This window comes from Pristiophorus japonicus, chromosome 10, assembly GCF_044704955.1.
Source record: "Pristiophorus japonicus isolate sPriJap1 chromosome 10, sPriJap1.hap1, whole genome shotgun sequence".
NCBI lineage: Eukaryota > Metazoa > Chordata > Chondrichthyes > Pristiophoridae > Pristiophorus > Pristiophorus japonicus.
The window spans coordinates 188576041-188598069 of record NC_091986.1 but is presented as its reverse complement, the minus strand read 5'-3'; the positions used below and the strand labels follow the sequence as shown (position 1 = coordinate 188598069).

Sequence of the window (22029 nt, the reverse complement as noted above, 5' to 3'; positions counted from 1 at the left end):
CTAATGAAGGCGTTTAAAAGACAATTCAGTGGAGAAATTGAAATTGCAATTTTTGGAATTTATTTTGTTGAAGCCTTATTTTACCAGAAATTTCAGTTGCTACGAAAAAATAATTGTGGACCAAATCAGTCCAGACAGACTTTCCAGCTGGAGTGCAGGTGTAGCATGCAAACTCCGGACATTTTCCTTCTCGCCTGAATCAGTAGGACACTGCCATCTTTTTTGTCTACCATATTGGGCCAACACAATTGTCCTCCTGTTTTAAATTTTTGCAAGTTTTAATTTTACAAAGTTTATTTATGCTAACTTCAGGTAGATTTTTTGTGTTTTTCAAGATGCTGGATGACTGTGACAAACTTTCCACTTTGTGGAAAGCTCAGATGCAGAGTAAATTTTCCTCCATCCCAACTCATTTCAGCAATGTATTATAACTTCTACTGCACCAGTTTGTAATTTTTTCACATCCCACACCATCCACCTTTCAGAGTAAGGTTGCAAAATCTGTGTTGTAGGTTCAACCCAATCTTGGATCTGTTCCCTGTACCTGATGATCTTGACACATATGGTGAGTGTCAAATGTGAGAAACAAGTAACATCTCTCAGCAATAACAATCTTGGGCCCAAAAATCAATTTGTGCATGATTACACATTGGAAAAATTGCCATTGTCTTCAGAACAATCTTTAAATCAAATGATAGCAAGGACAATTTTGCATATATTCTGCCCCTCTTCATTGACCACTCCTATTTTGGATTCTACTCTGTTGGCACAACTGGGACACCAAAGCTATTTTGCAGTACAGTACTTTGGAGCACAACTACACTACCAATTTTGGAGAATTAAAAAAAAATTTAAAAAATACCTCGCGTATTATACATATTACTTTATACTAGAGATTTATTAAGGAAAATAATCAGTTTGTATAGTCAGTTGCTGAATTAAATTCTCTTTTTTAAATGCAGAGTTATTGGACGCATTACATAAATATTGAATGTTGAATCCAGCACATGCCTAATAGGATTGATTTAGGGTTATTGTTTAGCTCATCTCAATTTATTTTTGTACTTTTTAGACTTTTAGATGAAAATGTGGTCAATTTAATTAGCTTTAAGTCATGCTAACTACATTGGAATGATAACTCTAGAATTTGAACATATTGTAATTCAGTATTCTCAAAACAAACTGAATATTTAAAATTTTAACTTTTATATTAAACTATTCAGCGGGTTAAGTTGATTTTTTAAAAATTCTGATCGGTTCCCTTGCACAAAAGGGAGACGAGTGCTCTGAATATAGAACCTTCAGTTCAAGATAATTTTCTGAGCTGATTAATTTAATTTATCTGTTGGCATTTAGCTTGTGGGCACTTGGAATGTGTGGCTGAAGCAGATCTGTTTCCAGTATCTCAGAAGTTATTTGTAGCTTGGTGTTAATGTGCTGAGAATGTAAAAACAGTTTATAAAAAAAAAGGATTTTTGTGGATAATTGACTTGTTCCTAGAGACTGAGTAATTAGCATTCCAGTGCAGAAGTGGTTACTATGGCAGTAGATATTGGTGAAATATAGTTGATGCAAGTGGGTTCATTTAAAGTTGCCTGGGGCAGAGGCAATATGTTTTGAACCTGTCTTGGTTACATTGAATTTTGATCATCCCCACCCTTAACATAAATAGTGTGCTGGATTTTAATTTGCATTACACACGAGATACATTTAACAAAAGAAATCTGTTTTATACTGAATTCATGCCTTTAAAAAAAATAGCATTGAGAGGAGAATACAGATTTTTGAATGTCAATCCAGCCTTCGATAGCCAGAAACATTCTTCTATACAATACTAATAAACTTCACATATCCAAAATGGCTGAGAAATTACAATAAAGTACCAGCAACTGTTACCCCCAGCAATCCATAGTCTCTGAATATGAGGTCCGGCAGTAACTGATAGTGTAAAGTGCAGCTGCCAACAATTTTGAAAGTTGCTAGCATAACTATATGCTTATAGAATTCAGTATGAAATTCAGGCTCTACAAAATCTTTCAAGGAAGAGGATTCTGCCTTGGATAACCATCTGGAGGAAGAACCCTGAATGAAGCAAGGATAAACTTATAAACCTGTGTAATAAATTCAAACTGAGTTTGGAGGATTTTGTATTTTATCAAGGAGCAGATGGAAATGGGAACAGTGTATCAATGGAGTAGAATTTTTTTTGTGCCCGAATGAGAGAACTGGAGAGCTGCAAGCAACTGAAAAGGGTCCAGAACAGGAGGGGTGGTGCAGTGGACCGCGGGGAAGCAACGTTCTTCCATTTGGAGGAGTTGGAGGTTATTTAATATGGCCCGAGAAAATGCGGGATGCACTTTAAAAAAAGAACGAGCTTGCACTTTGTCACATCCTCAGGAGTCCCAAAAGCACTTTACAACCAATTAATTATTTTTGAAGTGCACTGTTATACAGAAGTGAAGTAGCCAATTGCACATAATATACCCCACAAACAGCAATGAGACAAACTGGCTATTTACCTTTTTTTGGTGTTGATTGAGGAAGGAATGTTGGTCAGAACATCAAAAGATCTTGTTCTTTGAATAGTGCCATTGGATTTTTTAATACCCATCTGAACAGGGAGACGGGGCCTTGTTTAATATTTTACCGAAAGATACTGCATTGCTCCGTCGGTACTAAAGTTGGGATCAACCTAGCTTAAGTGCTGAAAATTTAGAAGCAACAGCTAAGCCAAGCGGACTGGTTTAAAGTGGGATCAGCTTAGGGTGCTTGGACATAATGAAGTACTCCATGAATGAAGATGGAACCAATTTACCTGAAAAATAGTCTAAGATTGGGTGGAACAAGGCAAAAGACCAAATCTAACTTGTCAAAGGTGTGATGGGTGATTGGAATAGGAATAATGTAATTTATATAACATCGGCACATAGCTCAATTCAATCTTAAATTCATTTATTAATTGTTAACAGCAATTTGTCCATTTTGTAAAATTCAGTGCATTCAAACAGTAATTCAGTAAATCAGCATTAATCGCACTCAGCTATTTAATTAAAAGCTCAGTATTTTATCAGATTCTTAAACTCATTTGGTAAGGTACTGACTTGCATTAGTAGGGACTAAGGCCCCAAGTTTCCACATGATTTGCTCCTGATTTTTAGGAGCAACTGGTGTAGAACGGAGTATCTTAGAAATCGGAATTCTCGTCATTTAGTTTGCTCCAGTTCTAGTCAGTTAGAACAGTTTCACTTTGGAACAGAATTTTTTTTTCAAAAGGGGGCATGTCCGGCCACTTACGCCTGTTTTCAAAGTTTCGTCAGTGAAAACTTACACCAAACTAACTTAGAATGGAGTAAGTGAAGATTTTTGTACGCTTGAAAAAACCTTGTCCACACTTGAGAAAATCAGGCGTAGGCTACAAATCAGGCGTAGGGAATGGGGGGGGGGGGGTTTAAAGGGAAGTTTACAAACATTAAACACTTCAGTTTTATAAGTAAAGAGCCATCATCAATAATAAATGATAAATACATCAATAAATCAACCAATAAATCAATCAAAAAAAATTAATAAATAATTATAAAAAAAAATATCAATAAATAAAACATTTTCTACTTACCGACTGCAGCACCGGGAGCCCTCCAACAGCATGCTGGGATCCTTCCCCCCCCCCCCCCCAGTGTGTCTCTGTCAGTGTCTCTATCTCTCTCGTGTCTGTCTGTGTGTGTCTCATTCTCTGTCTGTTAGTGTCTGTGTTTCTGACAGCGAGGGGAGGGGGAGAAGGGGGAGGGATGGAGATTGATGGGGGGGGGGGGGGGGAGGGGAGGCTGAATGGGCCGGGCCCGAGACTTCGGGCAGGGCCCGTCCCCAGCACCAGATTTACAGGTAGGTGGCGTCGGGTCGGGGGGGGTGGTGGGAGGGAGGTCGGTTTGGTTCGGGTCGGGGAGAGGGAGGTCGGATCCAGTCCGTGGGGGGAAGAAGGGGAAGCGGAGCGGGAGTCGGCTCGGTGTCGGTGTCGGCGGGGGGGGGGGGGGAGAGAGGAGGAGGAGAGGGAGTTGGGTGAGGTCCAGTCCGGGGGTGGGGGGAAGCGGGAGTCAGGTCGGTGTCGAGTCCGGCCCGGAAGCGGGAGCTGGGCGTGGGGGGAGCCTTATTCACGCAGCCCTAGTGAGGCCATTCGGCCAGGGCTAGGGGCTGCGTGCTTCGGCCCCTCCCACACAGTTTCGGGCGCCTGGAGCTACTGCACTTGCATGCCCACTGTAGCGCGCATGTGCAGAGGTCCCGCACTGTTTTCGGCGCAGGGACTTGGCTCTGCTGCGCTGCGCCGAGGGCCTGAGGACCTGCAGGGAGCTGGAGAATCTGGAGGGTTTTTTTAGGCGCACTTTGTGGCGTGAAAAATGGGCGTCCAGGTCGGGACTGCGCCGTTCTAGGCGCGGCTTGAAACTTGGGCCCAATGTTTGAGCTTTCAGTTGAGAGTACATAAGGTGTCCATGGGTAGTGAGCCAAACTGAAGTGCATATAAGTTATTAAGGTATGTACATTAGGCGTATTGTACATTCAGAGTCGGGTCTTGAGGGAAGTTGGGCTTGCTGAGTCCAACTAGTGAGAACTTTGGTTGAACTATGTTGTAAGCAGCGGTAGAGGTAATATGGAGGCTGATTTGTATGCATGGTGGGCTACATTTCTGGCCTGCCTTGTCCACATTTCACATTGTTAGCAAAATATACAAGCCTACAATTTTTATTATGTATAAATTATATGTAAGTTGTATTGTTGAGTGAAATCCACTCCATTTAGGAGTAAAATTAGGAAGCACTTTTCTCACAGCTCCCACTCACCCAACAGGTTAAATGCAGGGTCAATTGAAATGTAAATAATTAAGATGGATAGATTGTTGCTAGGTAAGGGTGTGATGTAATAGAAAGGCAGAATAGGCTCGGCTAGCTGGCATACTCCTGTTCCTATATTTTGAGAGTTCTGTAATCGTCTTCAATTTTTTGATGCAGCATTAAATAGTTGTGTTTTCATACTTGTAAGTGCTTTTTACCAAGTCATGCACTTTAGGGTTGGACCAGGGCCAACAGAATAAGAATTGGTGACTATGGTACTGGATTGCTTTTTGAATCTGGTTAAGGTTCTCATTTGGAATAATTCACATCCAGTCCTGACTTGACAAGTGATGTAGAAAAATGATTGACAGAGGAAAAAGGTTTCTAAAAATACAAGATTAGCGATGAAGGGACGGAAATTTAGAAGCTATGGGGATGGAAGATGTAACCTAGAGGTGTCTAAACTACAATCTGCACTATATACAACCCCAAGCCTGGGCAATCCAACCTGAAAAGTCCAACCCAGTGCTATTGTGCTTTTGTTTCCTAGTTGCTGGTGTACCCAGTTTGAACCTTGTGGGCCTAGCGGTTTGTAAATTGCTGTTAAACATAGAAACACAGAAAATAGGTGCAGGAGTAGGCCATTAAGCCCTTCGAGCCTGCACCACCATTCAATAAGATTATGGCTGATCATTCATCTCAGTACCCCTTTCCTGCTTTCTCTCCATACCCCTTGATCCCTTTAGCTGTAAGGGCCATATCTATAATGCCCTCTTGAATTTATCCAATGAACTGGCATTAACAACACTCTGCGGTAGAGAACTCCACAGGTTACCAACTCTCTGAGTGAAGAAGTTGCTCCTCATCTCAGTCCTAAATGGCTTACCACTAGACTACTGTCTAGTCCCATCAGAATTTTATATGTTTCTATGGGATCCCCTCTCATTCTTCTAAACTCCAGTGAATACAGGCCCAGTCGATCCAGTCTCTCCTCATATGTCAGTCTTGCCATTCTGGGAATCAGTCTGGTGAACCTTCGCTGCACTCCCTCAATAGCAAGAATATCGATCCTCAGATTAGGAAACCAAAACTGAACACACTATTCCAGGTGAGGCCTTACCAAGGCCCTGTATAACTGCAGTAAGACCTCTCTGCTCCTTTACTCAAATACCCCAGTGATGAAGGCCAACTGCCATTTGCTGCCTGCTGTACCTGCATGCCAACTTTCAATGACTGATGTACCATGACACCCAGGTCTTGTTGCACCTCCCCTTTTCTTAATCTGCTGCCATTCAGATAATATTCTGCCTTCATGTTTTTGCCACTAAAGTGGATAACCTCACATTTATCCACATTATACAGCATCTGCCATGCATTTGTCCACTCACCTAACCTGTCCAAATCACCCTGCAGCCTCTTAGCATCCTCCTCACAGCTCTCACCGCCACCCAGCTTAGTGTCATCTGCAAACTTGGAGATATTACACTCAATTCCTTCATCTAAATCATTGATGTATATTGTAAAGAGCTGGGGTCCCAGCACTGAGCCCTGCCGCACCCCAGTAGTCACTGCCTGCCATTCTGAAAAGGACCCGATTATCCCGACTCTCTGCTTCCTGTCTGCCAACCAGTTCTCTATCCATGCCAATACATTACCCCCAATACCATGTGCTTTAATTTTGCACACCAATCTCTTGTGCAGGACCTTATCAAAAACCTTTTGAAAGTCCAAATACACCACATCCACTGGTTCTCCTTTGTCCACTCTACTTGTTACATCCTCAAAAAATTCTAGAAGATTTGTCAAGCATGATTTCCCTTTCATAAATCCGTGCTGACTTCGACCGATCCTGCCACTGCTTTCCAAATGTGCTGCTATTTCATCTTTAATAATTGATTCCAACATTTTCCCCACTACTGCTGTCAGACTAACCGGTCTATAATTATCTGTTTTCTCTCCCTCCTTTTTAAAAAAAGTGGTGTTACGTTAGCTACCCTCCAATCTATAGGAACTGATCCAGAGTCGATACTCTGGGATGCAGACTATGAGGCCCTGGGGATTTATCAGCCTTCAATCCCATCAATTTCCCTAACACAATTTCCTGACTAATAAGGATTTCCTTCAGTTCCTCCTTATCGCTAAACCCTCGGTCCCCTAGTATTTCCGGAAGGTTATTTGTGTCTTCCTTAGTGAAGACAGAACCAAAGTATTTGTTCAATTGGTCTGCCATTTCTTTGTTCCCTGTTATAAATTCACCTGATTGTGACTGCAAGGGACCTACATTTGTCTTCACTAATCTTTTTCTCTTCATATAGCTATAGAAGCTTTTTTGCAGTCAGTTTTTATGTTCCCAGCAAGCTTCCTCTCATACTCTATTTTCCCCCTCCTAATTAAACCCTTTGGCCTCCTCTGCTGAATTCTAAATTTCTCCCAGTCCTCAGCTTTGTTGCTTTTTCTGGCCAATTTATATGCCTGTTCCTTGGATTTAACACTCCCTAATTTCCCTTGTTGGCCACAGTTGAGCCACCTTCCCTGTTTTATTTTTACTCCAGACAGGGATGTACAATTGTTGAAGTTCATCCATGTGATCTTTAAATGTTTGCCATTGCCTATCCACCGTCAACCCGTTAAGTATCATTCGCTAGTCTATAGCCAATTCATGTCTCATACCATCAAAGTTACCTTTCTTTTAGTTCAGGACCCTAGTCTCTGAATTAACTGTGGCATTCTCCATCTTAATGAAGAATTCTACCATATTATGGTCACTCTTCCCCAAGGGGCCTTGCACAACAAGATTGCTAATTAGTCCTTTCTCCTAACACATCACCCAGTCTAGGATGGCCAGCCCTGTAGTTGGTTCCCTGACATATTGGTCTAGAAAACCATCCCTAATACACTCCAGGAAATCCTCCTTCACTGTATTGCTATCAGTTTGGTTAATCCAATCTATATGTAGATTAAAGTCGCCCATGATAACTGCTGTACCTTTATTGCACGCATCCCTAATTTCTTGTTTGATGCTGTCCCCAACCCCTCTACTACTGTTTGGTGGTCTGTACATACTAACATTTTCTGCCCTTTGGTATTCCGCAGTTCTACCCATACAGATTCCACATCATCCAAGCTAATGTCCGTCCTTACTATTGCGTTAATTTCCTCTTTAACTAGCAACGCTACCCCACCTCCTTTTCCTTTCTGTCTATCCTTCCTGAATGTTGAATACCCCTGGATGTTGAGTTCCCAGCCTTGGTCGCCCTGGAGCCATGTCTCCGTAATCCCAACTATATCATATTCGTTAATAGCTGCCTGCCAGTTAATTTGTCCACCTTATTTTGAATACTCCTCGCAATGAGGCACAGAGCCTTCAGGCTTGTCTTTTTAACACACTTTGTTCCATTAGAATTTTGCTGTAATGTGGCCCTTTTTTCTTTTTGCCTTGGGTTTCTCTTCCCTCCACTTGCTTTTCTTCTTTCTATCTTTTTCTTCTGCCTCCATTTTATTTCTCGCTGTTTCCCTGCATGGGTTCCCATCCCCCTGCCATATTAGTTTAACCCTCCCCAACAGCACTAGCAAACACTCCCCCCTAGGACATTTGTTCCGGTCCTGCCCAGGTGCAGACCGTCCGGTTTGTACTGGTCCCACCTCCTCCAGAACCAGTTCCAATGTCCCATGAATTTGAATCCTTCCTGCCTGCACCACTCCTCAAGCCACATATTCATCTGAGCTATCCTGCTATTTCTACTCTGACTAGCACGTGGCACTGGTAGCAATCCTGAGATTACTACCTTTTGAGGTCCTGCTTTTTAATTTAACTCCTAGCTCCCTAAATTCAGCTTGTAGGACCTCAACCCGTTTTTTACCTATATCATTGGTACCTATATGCACCACGACAACTGGCTGTTCACCCACTCCCTCCAAAATGTCCTGCAGCCGCTCCGCGACATCCTTGACCCTTGCACCAGGGAGGCAACATACCATCCTGGAGTCTTAATTGCAGCCGCAAAAACATCTTATCTATTCCCCTTACAATAGAATCCCCTACCACAATAGCTCTCCCACTCCTTTTCCTGCCCTCCTGTGCAGCAGAGCCACCCACGGTGCCATGAACTTGGCTGCTGCTGCCCACCCCTGATGAGTCATCTTTTCCCCCCTCCCCCACCCCAACAGCACTCAAGGTGGTGTATCTGTTTTGGAGGGGGATGACTACAGGGGACCCCTGCACTACCTTCCTTCCACTGCTCTGCCTGATGGTCACCCATTCCCTATCTGGCTGAGTAACCTTTACCTGCGGTGTGACCAACTCACTAAACGTGCTATTCACGACATCCTCAGCTTCGCGGATGCTCCAGAGTGAATCCATGCACAGCTCCAGTGCCGCAACTACAGGAACTACAGCTGGATACACTTCCTGCACATGTAGTCGTCAGGGACACTGGCAGCATCCCTGACTTCCCACATAGCACAGGAGGAGCATGACACGGGTCTGGGCTCTCCTGTCATGACTTAACCCTTAAATTAATTTAATTTGGCAACAATGCTATTAATACTATTGGTTCATGTAAGCAAGTCCCAAATCAACTCATCAGCATCTGTTTAATATCAGTAACTGTTAAACAGAGTCTGCTCTCTCGGGTGGACGTAAAAGATCCCATGGCACTATTAGGGGAGTTCAGCCAATATTTATCCCTCAATTACAGATTATCAGATCATTATCACATTGTTTGCAGGAGTTTGCTGTGTGCAAATTGGCTGCCATGTTGCAACTGTCTTCTAAAGTACTTCATTGGCTGTAAAGCATTTGGGATGTCTGGCGGTCGTGAAAGGCGCTATATAAATGCAAGTATTTATTGCAATCTTTGTCCAAACATGGACACAAGCTGAATTCCAGAGGTGAGGTGAGAGTGACTGCCCTTGACATCAAGGCGACATTCAACTGAGCTGGGGATCAAGGGGAAAACTTTTTTTTAATATTCATTCACGGGATGTGGATGTTGCCAGCAAGGCCAGCATTTATTGCCTGTCCCTCATTGCCCTCGAAGGTGATGATGAATAAGTGGCATTTCAGACGGTGTTTTAAGAGTCAACCACATTGCTGTGGATCTGGACTCGCATATAGGCCAGACCGGGTAAGGCGGATTTCCTTCTCTAAAGGACATTAGTGAACCAGATGTGTTTTGCAACAATCCAGTAGTTTCATGGTCACCATTACTGATGGCTTTTATTTCTACATACATTCATTCATTTATTTATTTATTTATTTATTTATTTATTTAACAATTTAAATTCCCCAGCTGCCATGGTGGGATTTGAACTTGTGCATTCGGATTGTTAGTCCAGGCTTCTGGATTACTAGTCCAGTAACATAACCACTATTCGACACCCATGTCCCATGACCGAATTTTTTAAAAGCCTTAAGAAGTAGGCCCATTTACCGCCTTATCGAGGGCCACTAGCGATGGGCCAGCGACACCCACATCCTGAGAAGTGGCTGCCAATAGGAGAGCTGCACTAGAGTACTAAAGTAGGTGTCAAAGCCAGCTTGATAAATGATAGCTTTCAGTGACCTTTCTTGTCCTTTATTTTTCTTGTGCTCAAGACTTAAGTGGAGACTCTAAAGACAACTTGCAGGACTGGAGAACTTCCTTGCTCTATAGTAGAGAATGCTGTTGCCCAAGTGAGTAATATGCACTGACACCACCCCTTCAGTATAAAAGTACTTTGCATGAGACCAGTACGCAAGTGACCCAGAAGGTTCTAAGGAGATTTAGAGAATTGAAAAAAGCTGCAGTTTTATACTGCCTTTCATGACCGTAAGACCTTCCAAAACGCTTTACAGCCAATATACTTTTGAAATGTAAGAAATGCAGCAGCTAATTTGTGTGCAGCAAGCTCCCACAAACAGCCTTGAAATAAATGATCAGATTACCTGTTTTAGGTGTTGGGTTAGGGATAAATGTTGTCCAGGACACCGGGAAAACTCCCCTGCTCTCAGAATAATGACGTGGGTTAATTTGTGTCCATCTGAGGGGGCGGGTATGGGGCCTTGGCTTACCATTTTAACTGAAAGCTGGCACCTCTGACAGTGCAGTATTGCCTCAGTGCTGCACTGAAGTGTTAGCATCGATTTATGTGCTCCAATCTGGAGCGGAGCTTGAACCCACAATCTCCGACTTGGAGGCTAGAGTGCTACCACTAAGCCAAGTTAAATCACCAGAATGGACAGTCAAGGTGACTGATTCTTAGCCTGTAAAATGTTGCTTGGGTTGGAGACAGTGTTCCCGCTAAAGTGCGCGCGTACATGGCCACGCAGTAATCTGCAAGGTACTGCGCAGACCACTCAAGCTTTTTCCATTTGAAATACTGTGCATGTGCATAAATTTAAAGGGGCAGCGCATTGAAATAAACAGGCCGCAAAGAAAATTCATAGGGAAAATTGGTTGGAGATAATCAAGGAATTGAGAAAGCTGGCTGTAGACGCTTGTCCTTTTCACTTGTTATTGAAAAGTGGTAATGGTGCACTGCTTAACTTAATGTGCAGTAGCATTTGAGGTTAATTCTCTTGAGGTACCATGCAAGGTCAAACATTTTTAGTGTGATTTTCCTCATCTCCTTGCATGTGATTTGCATAATTTATGTTGCTGTTTTTTTTTTAACCTATGTTTAGAATAATTGTAGATAATACTGCCACAATTATCAGGATGTTGTTCTCCAGGTTTCATGCATTTATTACAGAGATATTCAGTAAGTGTGTTTTTTTTGTTTGCCACTTCCCTTGAATATAGCCTAAGTACATGCATGGCAGATGCAGTATAATGTGGATAAATGTGAGGTTATCCACTTTGGGGGCAAAAACATAAAGGCAGAATATTATCTGAATGGCGGCAGATTAGGAAAGGGGGGAGGTGTAACGAGATCTGGGTGTCATGGTTCATCAGTCATTGAAAGTTGGCATGCAGGTACAGCAGGCAGTGAAGAAGGCAAATGGTATGTTGGCCTTCATAGCTAGGGGATTTGAGTATAGGAGCAGGGAGGTTTTACTGCAGTTGTACGGGCCTTAGTGAGGCCTCATCTGGAGTATTGTGTTCAGTTTTGGTCTCCTAATCTGAGGTAGGACGTTCTTGCTATTGAGGGAGTGCCGTGAAGGTTCACCTGACTGATTCTTGGGATGGCGGGACTGACATATGAGGAGAGACTGGATCAACTGGGCCTTTATACACTGAAGTTTAGAAGGATGAGAGGGGATCTCATAGAAACTTAGAAGATTCTGATGGGACTGGACAGGTTAGATGCGGGAAGAATGTTCCCGATGATGGGGATGTCCAGAACCAGGGGACACAGTCTTAGGATAAGGGGTAGGCCATTTCGGACTGAGATGAGGAGAAACTTCTTCACTGAAAGAGTTGTTAACCTGTGGAATTCCCTACCGCAGAGAGTTGTTGATGCCAGTTCATTGGATATATTCAAGAGGGAGTTAGATATGGCCCTCACGGCTAAAGGGATCAAGGGGTATGGAGAGAAAGCAGGAAAGGGGTACTGAGGTGAATGATCAGCCATGATCTTATTGAATGGTGGTGCAGGCTCGAAGGGCTAAATGGCCTACTGCACCTATTTTCTGTTTCTACTGGTTTAAATGTTGCCATACAAATTAGCTATCTGGTTCCCATTGAGAAAATTGGAGATTTCAGACCTAGTTAAATGGTAGCCCAACAAATTATAAATCTTTTGTTTCTCTCATAACTATTTAAAGGACTGTATCAAGTCTTTAAAAAAGAAATTATTTGATAAATATAAGCAAATATTGAGCTGTCTGGCAATGAGCATTACTATTGCCATTGAGTCACACAGATTTTTGAGAACTTGCTCAGTTACACACTGCTTAAGACGTCCATTATCATTCGCATTCTACTTCAGGACCGCTCCAGCATGCTTTTTTGCCTGGTGTGTGATTTTTTTTTTTAAAGTATATATCTATAATATATTAAAAATCTTGTGTCTATGCCACTTGACTTACTGTTATCACATTTGTCATGTTTTGTAAATTGTTCCCCATTCGTCACATTTAACATGTTTTCCCTGTGAGCTTGTCACGCTAATTCACCTGCACGTTTCATCGCTCACTCATGCACCTCTGAATGTGTTATCATACATTTTATCCATAAGGGAAGACAAACAAATTTTCTGCTACAGAAGAGGTGACTGGAGATCCGTGCACATAGTAAGCAATGAGGTTTGATGATGGGTTTGCTATGGAGGATACATTCAGCTACATGCAGCAAGAGCCAGGGAGAATAAAGCATTAAAAGACATGGGAGAGATAGAGAATAATGCTGGGGCCATGCCTGGGTTAGGTGCCATGATATGAGGTGGAGCACAGGATGTAGGGGTGACCGGATGCTGCTAAAAAGGGCTTGACCCGCCAATTGGATACTTGTCATTTCTGTCCTTGGGGTTTGGCGGGGTACCTGCACAGAGGTAGGAGGTGGCTGATCGAGACTTGGTGGACTTTCCAAAGTCACGTCTTGAGTCTCCAGGGCTGCCGCCGAATCGACTTTTGTGTGTTCAGCTACCAGAACGGGGCGCACTGCACATTCCCGCACCACAACATTCGGGATTCGAGATGGCGGACGCCCGCTCCGGAACTTGAATCGGACCACTGCTAGACAAAAGACAGGTGGGCGTCTCGGACTCACGCGAGAACCTTGATTGGATTAGTTCTGTGCGGCAGGAAAGCTGAGGGTGGTGACGACAGTGAGGCAGTAGCAAAGGAGTACAAAAGAAGCAAAAAAAAACTTGCAGGGGAAGGAAACTACAAAGGAACCAGAGTAGGGCCTGGGGTTGTGGAGTGAAACATTGTTACAAGAGGCAAATTTCAATAGAGGTCATAATAGAGCAATTTTGAACAGTCAAGGGTGTATTTTGAATGGAAAAGAAAAACAATTTGTGCTCTGACCATATTCCCTGCCCTGCAATCCAAAACCCTCCTCAAAATAAGTGGTCAGATGGTTCATGCGCCTACAAATCTGTCCTACGGCCCTGTTCGTATCCATCACACCACATAACATGTTTCAACTCTTGATCCTAATGTTTATTTTTGCTAAGTACCATTCCATTTTGACTTTTTTGTAGTTTTCCTTGTGCTTTGTTTTTTAAAATCCTCCCCGTGTTTGTCTTTTTTTTACCCCCCCCCCGTTGTCAATCTTTTTTTTTGATTTCTCAGTTCCATTCCTGTTTTCTTTAATTGTTGTTCTTCTGATTTTAATCATACTTACACTAAAACAGTGCTTTAACAAACCACACTGTCAACTCTCTGAAGACTCCCCTTACCAATATTTGTATCAGTTTGTCCTCCCTATTTTCCCTTACCATCTCACTCTGCCCCAACCACCACCAGACAAAAATGCAGCATTTGAACTACCACTTTGCGACTTCCTACAAATTGTTTGCAATAATGACCACAGCATTCTCTTTAACTGTCACTATTATGCACATTTTAGAATATGCACAATTTAATATATATATCTGCATAAACTGATGTATTCTATAGTATGCTATGAATATTTTTACATTTCAGTAGCCATTTGGTTGAAGGAATGAGTTTTCGGGACTTTTCCATGATCTCATTCATTCTTTAAGCTATTTTCTGACGCAGTAACTATTTGTACTAAGTCTCCCTTAGAGAGAATTACGGCAACTATCACCGACTCCACGCTCCCCTCCCCCCCCCCCCCCCCAAGCGCAATTCCCACTAACCCTTTTCTGCGCATGCATCCAATACCACGTTGCCTCCACTGAGGCCAACATCCCCAGCATTGAAGCACTGGCCACACTTGATCAGCTCCACTGGCTGGGTAGGCCATATCATCATCATAGGCAGTCCCTCAGAATCGAGGAAGACTTGCTTCCACTCCCAAAGTGAGTCTAATACGAGAGCCACAGACCCTGTTACAGGTGGGACAGACATTCGGTGGGGGAGGGGGTTGGTGGGGCTGGTTTGCCGCGCACTCTTCAGCTGCCTACGCTTTGCCTCTTCATGCGCTTTGCGTCGAGACTCGAAGAGCTCAACGTCCTCCCGGATGGACTTTCTCCACCTCGGGCGGTCTGTGGCCAGGGTCTCCCAGATGTCAGTGGTGATGTCGCACTTTACCAGGGAGGCTTTGAGGGTGTTCTTATAACCCTTCTGCTGTCCTCCTTTGGCTCGTTTACCATGAAGAAGCTCCGCATAAAGCATTTGCTTAGGGAGTCTTGTATCTGGCATGCGTACTATGTGGCCTGCCCAGCGAAGCTGATTGAGTGTGGTCAGTGCTTCAATACTGGGGATGTTGGTCTGGACGAGGACACTGATGTTGGTGCGCCTACCCTCCCAGGGGATTTGCAGGATCTTGCGGAGACATCGTTGGTGAGATATCTCCAGTGACTTGAGGTGCCTTCTATACATCGTCCATGTCTGAGCTCCATACAGGAGGGTGGGTATTACTACAGCCCTGTAGACCATGAGTTTGGTGGTAGATTTGAGGGCCTGTTCTTCAAACACACCCTTCCTCAGACGGCCAAAGTCTGCGCTGGCGCACTGGAGGTGGTGCTGAATCTCCGTATCAATGTCTGCCTTTGTTAAGAGGCTCCCGAGATACAGGAAATGGTCCACGTTGTCCGGGGCTGCGCCGTGGATCTTGATGACTGGAGGGCAGTGCTGTGCGGCGGTGACAGACTGGTGGAGGACCTTTGTCTTACGGATGTTAAGTGTAAAGGCCCATGCTTTCATGTGCCACAGTGAATTCATTGACTATGTCCTGGAGTTCAGCCTCTGAATGTGCACAGGCGCAGGCGTCGTCTGCATACTGCAGCTCAACAACAGAGGTTGGAGTGATCTTGGACCTGGCCTGGAGACCATATAGTTCACTTGCCAGACTCAAGACTCCCAAAGCAAGAGCACTGCTCTGAACTCCTCCACAGCAAACCAGCTAAAGGTGGGAAGCAGAGACGTTACGAGGACGCCGTCAAAGCCTCCCTGATAAAGTGAAACATCCCCACTGACACCTGGGAGTCCCTGGCCAAAGACCACCCTAAGTGGAGGAAGTGCATCCGGGAGGGCGCTGAGCACCTCGAGTCTCGATGCTGAGAGCATACAGAAATCAAGCACAGGCAGCGGAAAGAGCGTGCGGCAAACCTGTCCCGCCCACCCCTTCCCTCAATGATTATCTGTCCAGCCTGTGACAGAGTCTGTGGTTCTCGTATTGGATCGTTCAGCCACCTAAGGACTCATTTTAAGAGTGGAAGCTAGTTTTCCTCGATTCCGAGGTGACTGCCGATGATGATGCCTCCACTGAGCAGCCAAACTCATCAGCCGAGCCTCCCAATAACCTCAGCAATTGGTCTGGAGAGCAATCAGAGAAACAGCTGCATTTCAGTTAGTACAAATAGACGTATCCATTTTCTGAGGTATCTGGATCTAGACATCTCCTGACAACAAGTCTTATCTGGTGCCAGAAAGTCATGATTTATTATCAAGCCCAAACAGCGGAAGATAAGTTGATTCTGCCAACCTGGAATACGGGGTACAACAAATATGCAGTGCAGCAGAATATTACCAATTCTGTTCAGGTAACCCCTAGAATGGGAAATAGACACATCTAAGTGCCTGTAATATCTCAAAACCATGCAGGAGTTCCTACAGTTCATTGATATTGGTGTGCCTTGATAGCAATTCACACTGGGTTAATGTTGTGACCGGGTAAGTTAGATAACTGAGGTGTACTTAGTTTAACTGATGATCTATACCTAGAGGCATTAAGCTGGTGCGCTACTCCATGTCTCCCATCAATGGAACTATGGAAAATACTGTGGATGTGGGAAATCTGAAATAAAAACAGAAAATGCTGGAAATACTCAACATGTCAAACATCTGTGGAGAGAAAAACCGAGTTAATGTTTCAGGCTGATGATCTTTCATCGAACTGGAAAAAGTGAGAGATGTTAACAGTTTTTAAGCAAGTACAGAGAAGAGGGAAGGGGAGGAAAGAACAAAAGTGAAGGTCTATGATAGGGTGGAAGACAGGAGAGATTAAATGGCAAAGGTGGGTGGTAATAGAACAAGTAAAGAAACAAAAGATGGGTCTAAAGGAGGTGTAAATGGAAATAGCAGAATCATTACCAACAACCACTGTCTGAAAAAAATGGGGGCAGTGGTTATGATCTGAAATTGTTGAACTCTTGAGTTCGGAAGGCTGTAAAGTGCTTAATTGAAAGATGAGGTGCTGTTCCTTTCATTGAACTTCATTGGAACAAAATAGGAGGCCCAGGTCAGAGTGGGAGTGGGGCGGAGAACTAAAATGACAGGTGACCGGATGCTTGGGGTCATGCTTGATGACTCAACGGAGAAGTTTTGTGAAGCGATCACCCAATTTGCGTTAGGTCTCCAGTGTACAGGAGAAGTAATTGAGCAACGAATAAAGTATATTAAATTGAAAGAAGTACAAATAAATTGCTGTTTCACCTGGAAGGAATGTTTGGGGCCTTGGACAGTGGGAAGGGAGGAGGTTAAAAAGGCAGGTATGGCACCTTCCAAGATTCCCTAGATTCTAGAATGGTCCCAGCGGATTGGAAGGTAGCAAATGTGACCTCTTCAAGAAAGGAGGGGGAGAGAGAACAGGTGAACCACAGGCCAGTTAGCCTGACATTAGTTGTCTGGAAAATGCTGGAATCCATTATTAAGGAAGTGGTAACAGGGCACTTAAAAAAAAATTATAATATGATTAAGCAGAGTCAACATAGTTTTATGAAAGGGAAATCATGCGTTAGTTTTTTGAGGATGTAACTAGCAGGGTAGATAAAGGGGAACCAGTGAATGTAGTATATTTGGATTTCCAAAAGGCATTCAATAAGGTGCCACATAAATAAGAGCTCATGTGGTTGGGGATAATGTATTAAGGACGATAGAGGATTGGTTAATGGACAGAGTGTAGGGATAAATGGGTCATTTTCCGGTTGGCAGTCTGTAACTAGTGGAGTACCACAAGGATCAATGCTTGGGCCTCACCTATTTACAATCTATATTAATGATTAGATGAAGGAACTGACTGCAATGTATCCAAGTTTGAGGGTGATACAATGCTCGGTGGGAAAGTAAGCTGTGAGGAGGACACAGAGGCTGAAAGGAATATAGACAGGTTAAGTGAGTGGGCAAGAAGGTGACAGATGCAGTATAATGTGAGGAAATGTGAGGTTATTCACTCTGGTGGGAAGAATAGAAAAACAGAAAATTTTAAAAATAGTGAGAACATAGAAACATAGAAAATAGGTGCAGGAGTAGGCCCTTCGAGCCTGCATCACCATTCAATAAGATCATGGCTGATCATTCACCTCAGTACCCCTTTCCCGCTTTCTCTCCATACCCCTTGATCCCTTTAGCCGTAGGGGCCATATCTAACTCCCTCTTGAATATATCCAATGAACTGGCATCAACAACTCTCTGCGGTAGGGAATTCCACAGGTTAACAACTCTGAGTGAAGAAATTTCTCCTCATCTCAGTCCTAAATGGCTTACCCCTTATCCTTAGATTATGTCCCCTGGTTCTGGACTTCCCCAACATCGGGAACATTCTTCCTACGTCCAACCTGTCCAGTTCCGTCAGAATTTTATATGTTTCGATGAGATTCCCCCTCATCCTTCGAAACTCCAGTAAATACAGGCCCAGTCGATTCAGTCTCTCCTCATATGTTCGTCCTGCCATCCTGGGAATCAGTCTGGTGAACCTTCGCTGCACTCCCTCAATAGCAAGAATGTCCTTCCTCACATTAGGAGACCAAAACTGAACACACTATTCCATGTGCGGCCTCACTAAGGCCCTGTACAACTGCAGTAAGACCTCCCTGCTCCTATACTCAAATCCCCTAGCTATGAAGGCCAACATACCATTTGCCTTGTTCACCGCCTGCTGTACCTGCATGCCAACTTTCAATGACTGATGTACCATGACACCCAGGTCTCAATGCACCTCCCCTTTTCCTAATTTGCCACCATTCAGATAATCTGCATTCGTGTTTTTGCCACCAAAATGGATAACCTCACATTTATCCACATTATACTGCATCTGTCACTCGTTCGCCTACTCACCTAACCTGTCCAAGTCACCCTGCAGCCTTTTAGCGTCGTCCTCACAGCTCACACCGCCACCCAGCTTAGTGTCATCTGCAAACTTGGAGATATTACACTCAATTCCCTCATCCAAATCATTAATTTATATTGTAAAGAGCTGGGGTCCCAGAACTGAGCCCTGTGGCACCCCACTAGTCACTGCATGCTATTCTGAAAAGGACCCGTTTATCCCGACTCTCTGCTTCCTGTCTGCCAACCAGTTCTCTATCCACGCCACTACACTACCGCCAATGCCATGTGCTTTAATTTTGCACACCAATCTCTTGTGGTGTATTTGGACTTTCAAGCCTTTTGAAAGTCCAAATACACCACAACCACTGGTTCGCCCTTCTCCACTGTACCAGTTACATCCTCAAAAAATTGTAGAAGGTTTGCCAAGCAGGATTTCCCTTTCATAAATCCATGCTGACTTGGACCGATCCCGTCACTGCTTTCTAAATGTGCTGCTATTTCATCTTTAATAATTGATTCCAACATTTTCCCCACTACCAATGTCAGACTAACCGGTCTATAATTACCTGTTTTCTCTCTCCCTTCTTTCTTAAAAGGTGGTGTTACATTAGCTACCCTCCAATCCATAGGAATTGATCCAGAGTCGATAGACTGTTGGAAAATGATCACCAATGCATCCACCATTTCTAGGGCTACTTCCTTAAGTACTCTGGGATGCAGACCATCAGGCCCCGGGGATTTATCGGCTTTCAATCCCATCAATTTCCCTAACACAATTTCCCACCTAATAAGGATTTCCTTCAGTTCCTCCTTCTCACTAGACCCCTAGTATTTCCGGAAGATTATTTGTGACTTCCTTCGTGAAGACAGAACCAAAGTATTTGTTTAACTGGTCCGCCATTTCTTTTTTCCCCATTATAAATTCACCTGAATCTGACTGCAAGGGACCTACGATTGTTTTCACTAATCTTTTTCTCTTCACATATCTGTAGAAGCTTTTGCAGTCAGTTTTTATGTTCCCAGCAAGCTTCCTCTCATACTCTATTTTTCCCCTTCTAATTAAGCCCTTTGTCGTCCTCTGCTGTATTATAAAATTCTCCCAGTCCTCGGGTTTGCTGCTTTTTCTGGTCAATTTATATGCCTCTTCCTTGGATTTAACACTATCCTTAATTTCCCTTGTTAACCACGGTTGAGCCACCTTCCCCGTTTTATTTTTACTCCAGACAGGGATGTACAATTGTTGAAGTTTATCCATGTGATCTTTAAATGTTTGCCATTGCCTATCCACCGTCAACCCTTTTAAGTATCACTCGCCAGTCTATTCTAGCCAATGCACGTCTCATACCATCGAAGTTACCTTTCCTTACGTTCAAGACCCTAGTCTCTGAATTAACTGTGTCGCTCTCCATCTTAATAAAGAATGCTATTATGGTCACTCTTCCCCAAGGGGCCGCGCACAACAAGATTGCTAATTAGCCCATTCTCATTACGCATCACCCAGTCTAGGATGGTCAACCCTCTAGTTGGTTCCTCAACATATTTGTCTAGAAAACCATCCCGAGGACACTCCAGGAAATCCTCCTCCAGTTTGGTTAGCCCAATCAATATGTAGATTAAAGTCACCCATGATAACTGCTGTACATTTATTACATGCATCCCTAATTTCTTGTTTGATGCTGTCCCCTATCTCACGACTACTGTTTGGTGGTCTGTACACAACTCCCACTAGCGTTTGGTATTCCGTAGCTCCACCCATACCAATTCCACATCATCGAAGCTAATGTCCTTCCTTACTATTGCATTAATTTCCTCTTTAACCAGCAATGCCACCCCAGCTCCTTTTCCTTTCTGTTTATCCTTCCTGAATGTTGAATACCCCTGGATGTTGAGTTCCCAGCCTTGGTCACCCTGGAGCCATGTCTCTGATGCCAATTACATCATACCCGTTAACTGCTATCTGCGCAGTTAATTCGTCCACCTTATTCCGAATACTCTTCGCATTGAGGCGCAGAGCCTTCAGGCTTGTCTTTTTAACACACTTTGCCCCTTTAGAATTTTGCTGTAATGTGGCCCATTTTGCTTTTTGCCTTGGGTTTCTCTGCCCTCCACTTTTACTTTTCTTCTTTCTATCTTTTGCTTCTGCCCCCATTCTACTTCCCTCTGTCTCCCTGCATAGATTTCCATCCCCCTGCCATATTAGTTTAACCCCTCCCCAACAGCATTAGTAAACACTCCCCCTAGGACATTGGTTCTGGTCCTGCCCAGGTGCAGACCGTCCGGTTTGTATTGGTCCCACCTCCCCCAGAACCGGTTCCAATGTCCCAGGAATTTGAATCCCTCCTTCCTGCACCACTCCTCAAGCCACGTATTCATCTGAGCTATCCTGCCATTCCTGTTATGACTAGCAAGCGGCACTGGTAGAAATCCTGAGATTACTACTTTTGAGGTCCTATTTTTTAATTTAGCTGCTAGCTGTCTAAATTTGTCTTGTAGGACCTCATCCAGTTTTTTTACCTATATCGTTGGTACTTATATGCACCACAACTGGCTGTTCACCCTCCCCCTTCAAAATGCCCTGCATCTGCTCCGAGACATCCTTGACCCTTGCACCAGGGAGGCAACATACCATCCTGGAGTCTCGGTTGCGGCCGCAGAAACGCCTATCTATTCGCCTTACAATAGAATCCCCAACCACTATAGCTCTCCCACTCTTTTTCCTGCCCTCCTGTGCAGCAGAGCCACCCATAGTGCCATGGACTTGGCTGCTGCTGCTGCTCTCCGCTGATGTCATCCCCCTCACAAATGTTGGTGTTCAGAGAGATTTAGGTGTCCTCGTACAGGAAATACAAAGTTAGCATGCAGGTACAGCAAGCAATTAATAAGGAAAATGGCGGGTTAGCTTTTATTGCAAAGGGGTTGGAGTGCAAGAGTAAGGAAGTCTTATTACAATTGTTCAGTGCTTTAGTAAGACCACACCTTGAGTACTGCGCATAGTTTTGGAGTCCCTGCATGCCTTAGAGACGGTGCAACGAAGGTTCACAAGATTGATAACTGGGATGAGAGAGTTGTTCTATGAGGAGAGATTTAGTAAATTGGGCCTATACT

General features: G+C 43.8%; 1 protein-coding gene across 5 annotated transcripts in view; it reads left to right on the top strand.

Annotated features, from left to right (window-relative positions):
- fam168a (family with sequence similarity 168 member A) overlaps positions 1 to 22029 on the top strand; it is a 123785-nt gene that overhangs the window by 48458 nt on the left and 53298 nt on the right. For 3 of the 5 annotated variants that reach the window (XM_070892408.1, XM_070892407.1, XM_070892412.1), the window contains one exon: positions 10417 to 10494. The exons of the other annotated variants lie outside the window; for them this stretch is intronic. In XM_070892408.1, coding sequence (XP_070748509.1) covers positions 10417 to 10494 — 78 coding nt within the window. The remainder of the gene's footprint in view (positions 1 to 10416; positions 10495 to 22029) is intronic. 5 annotated transcript variants of the gene reach the window in all.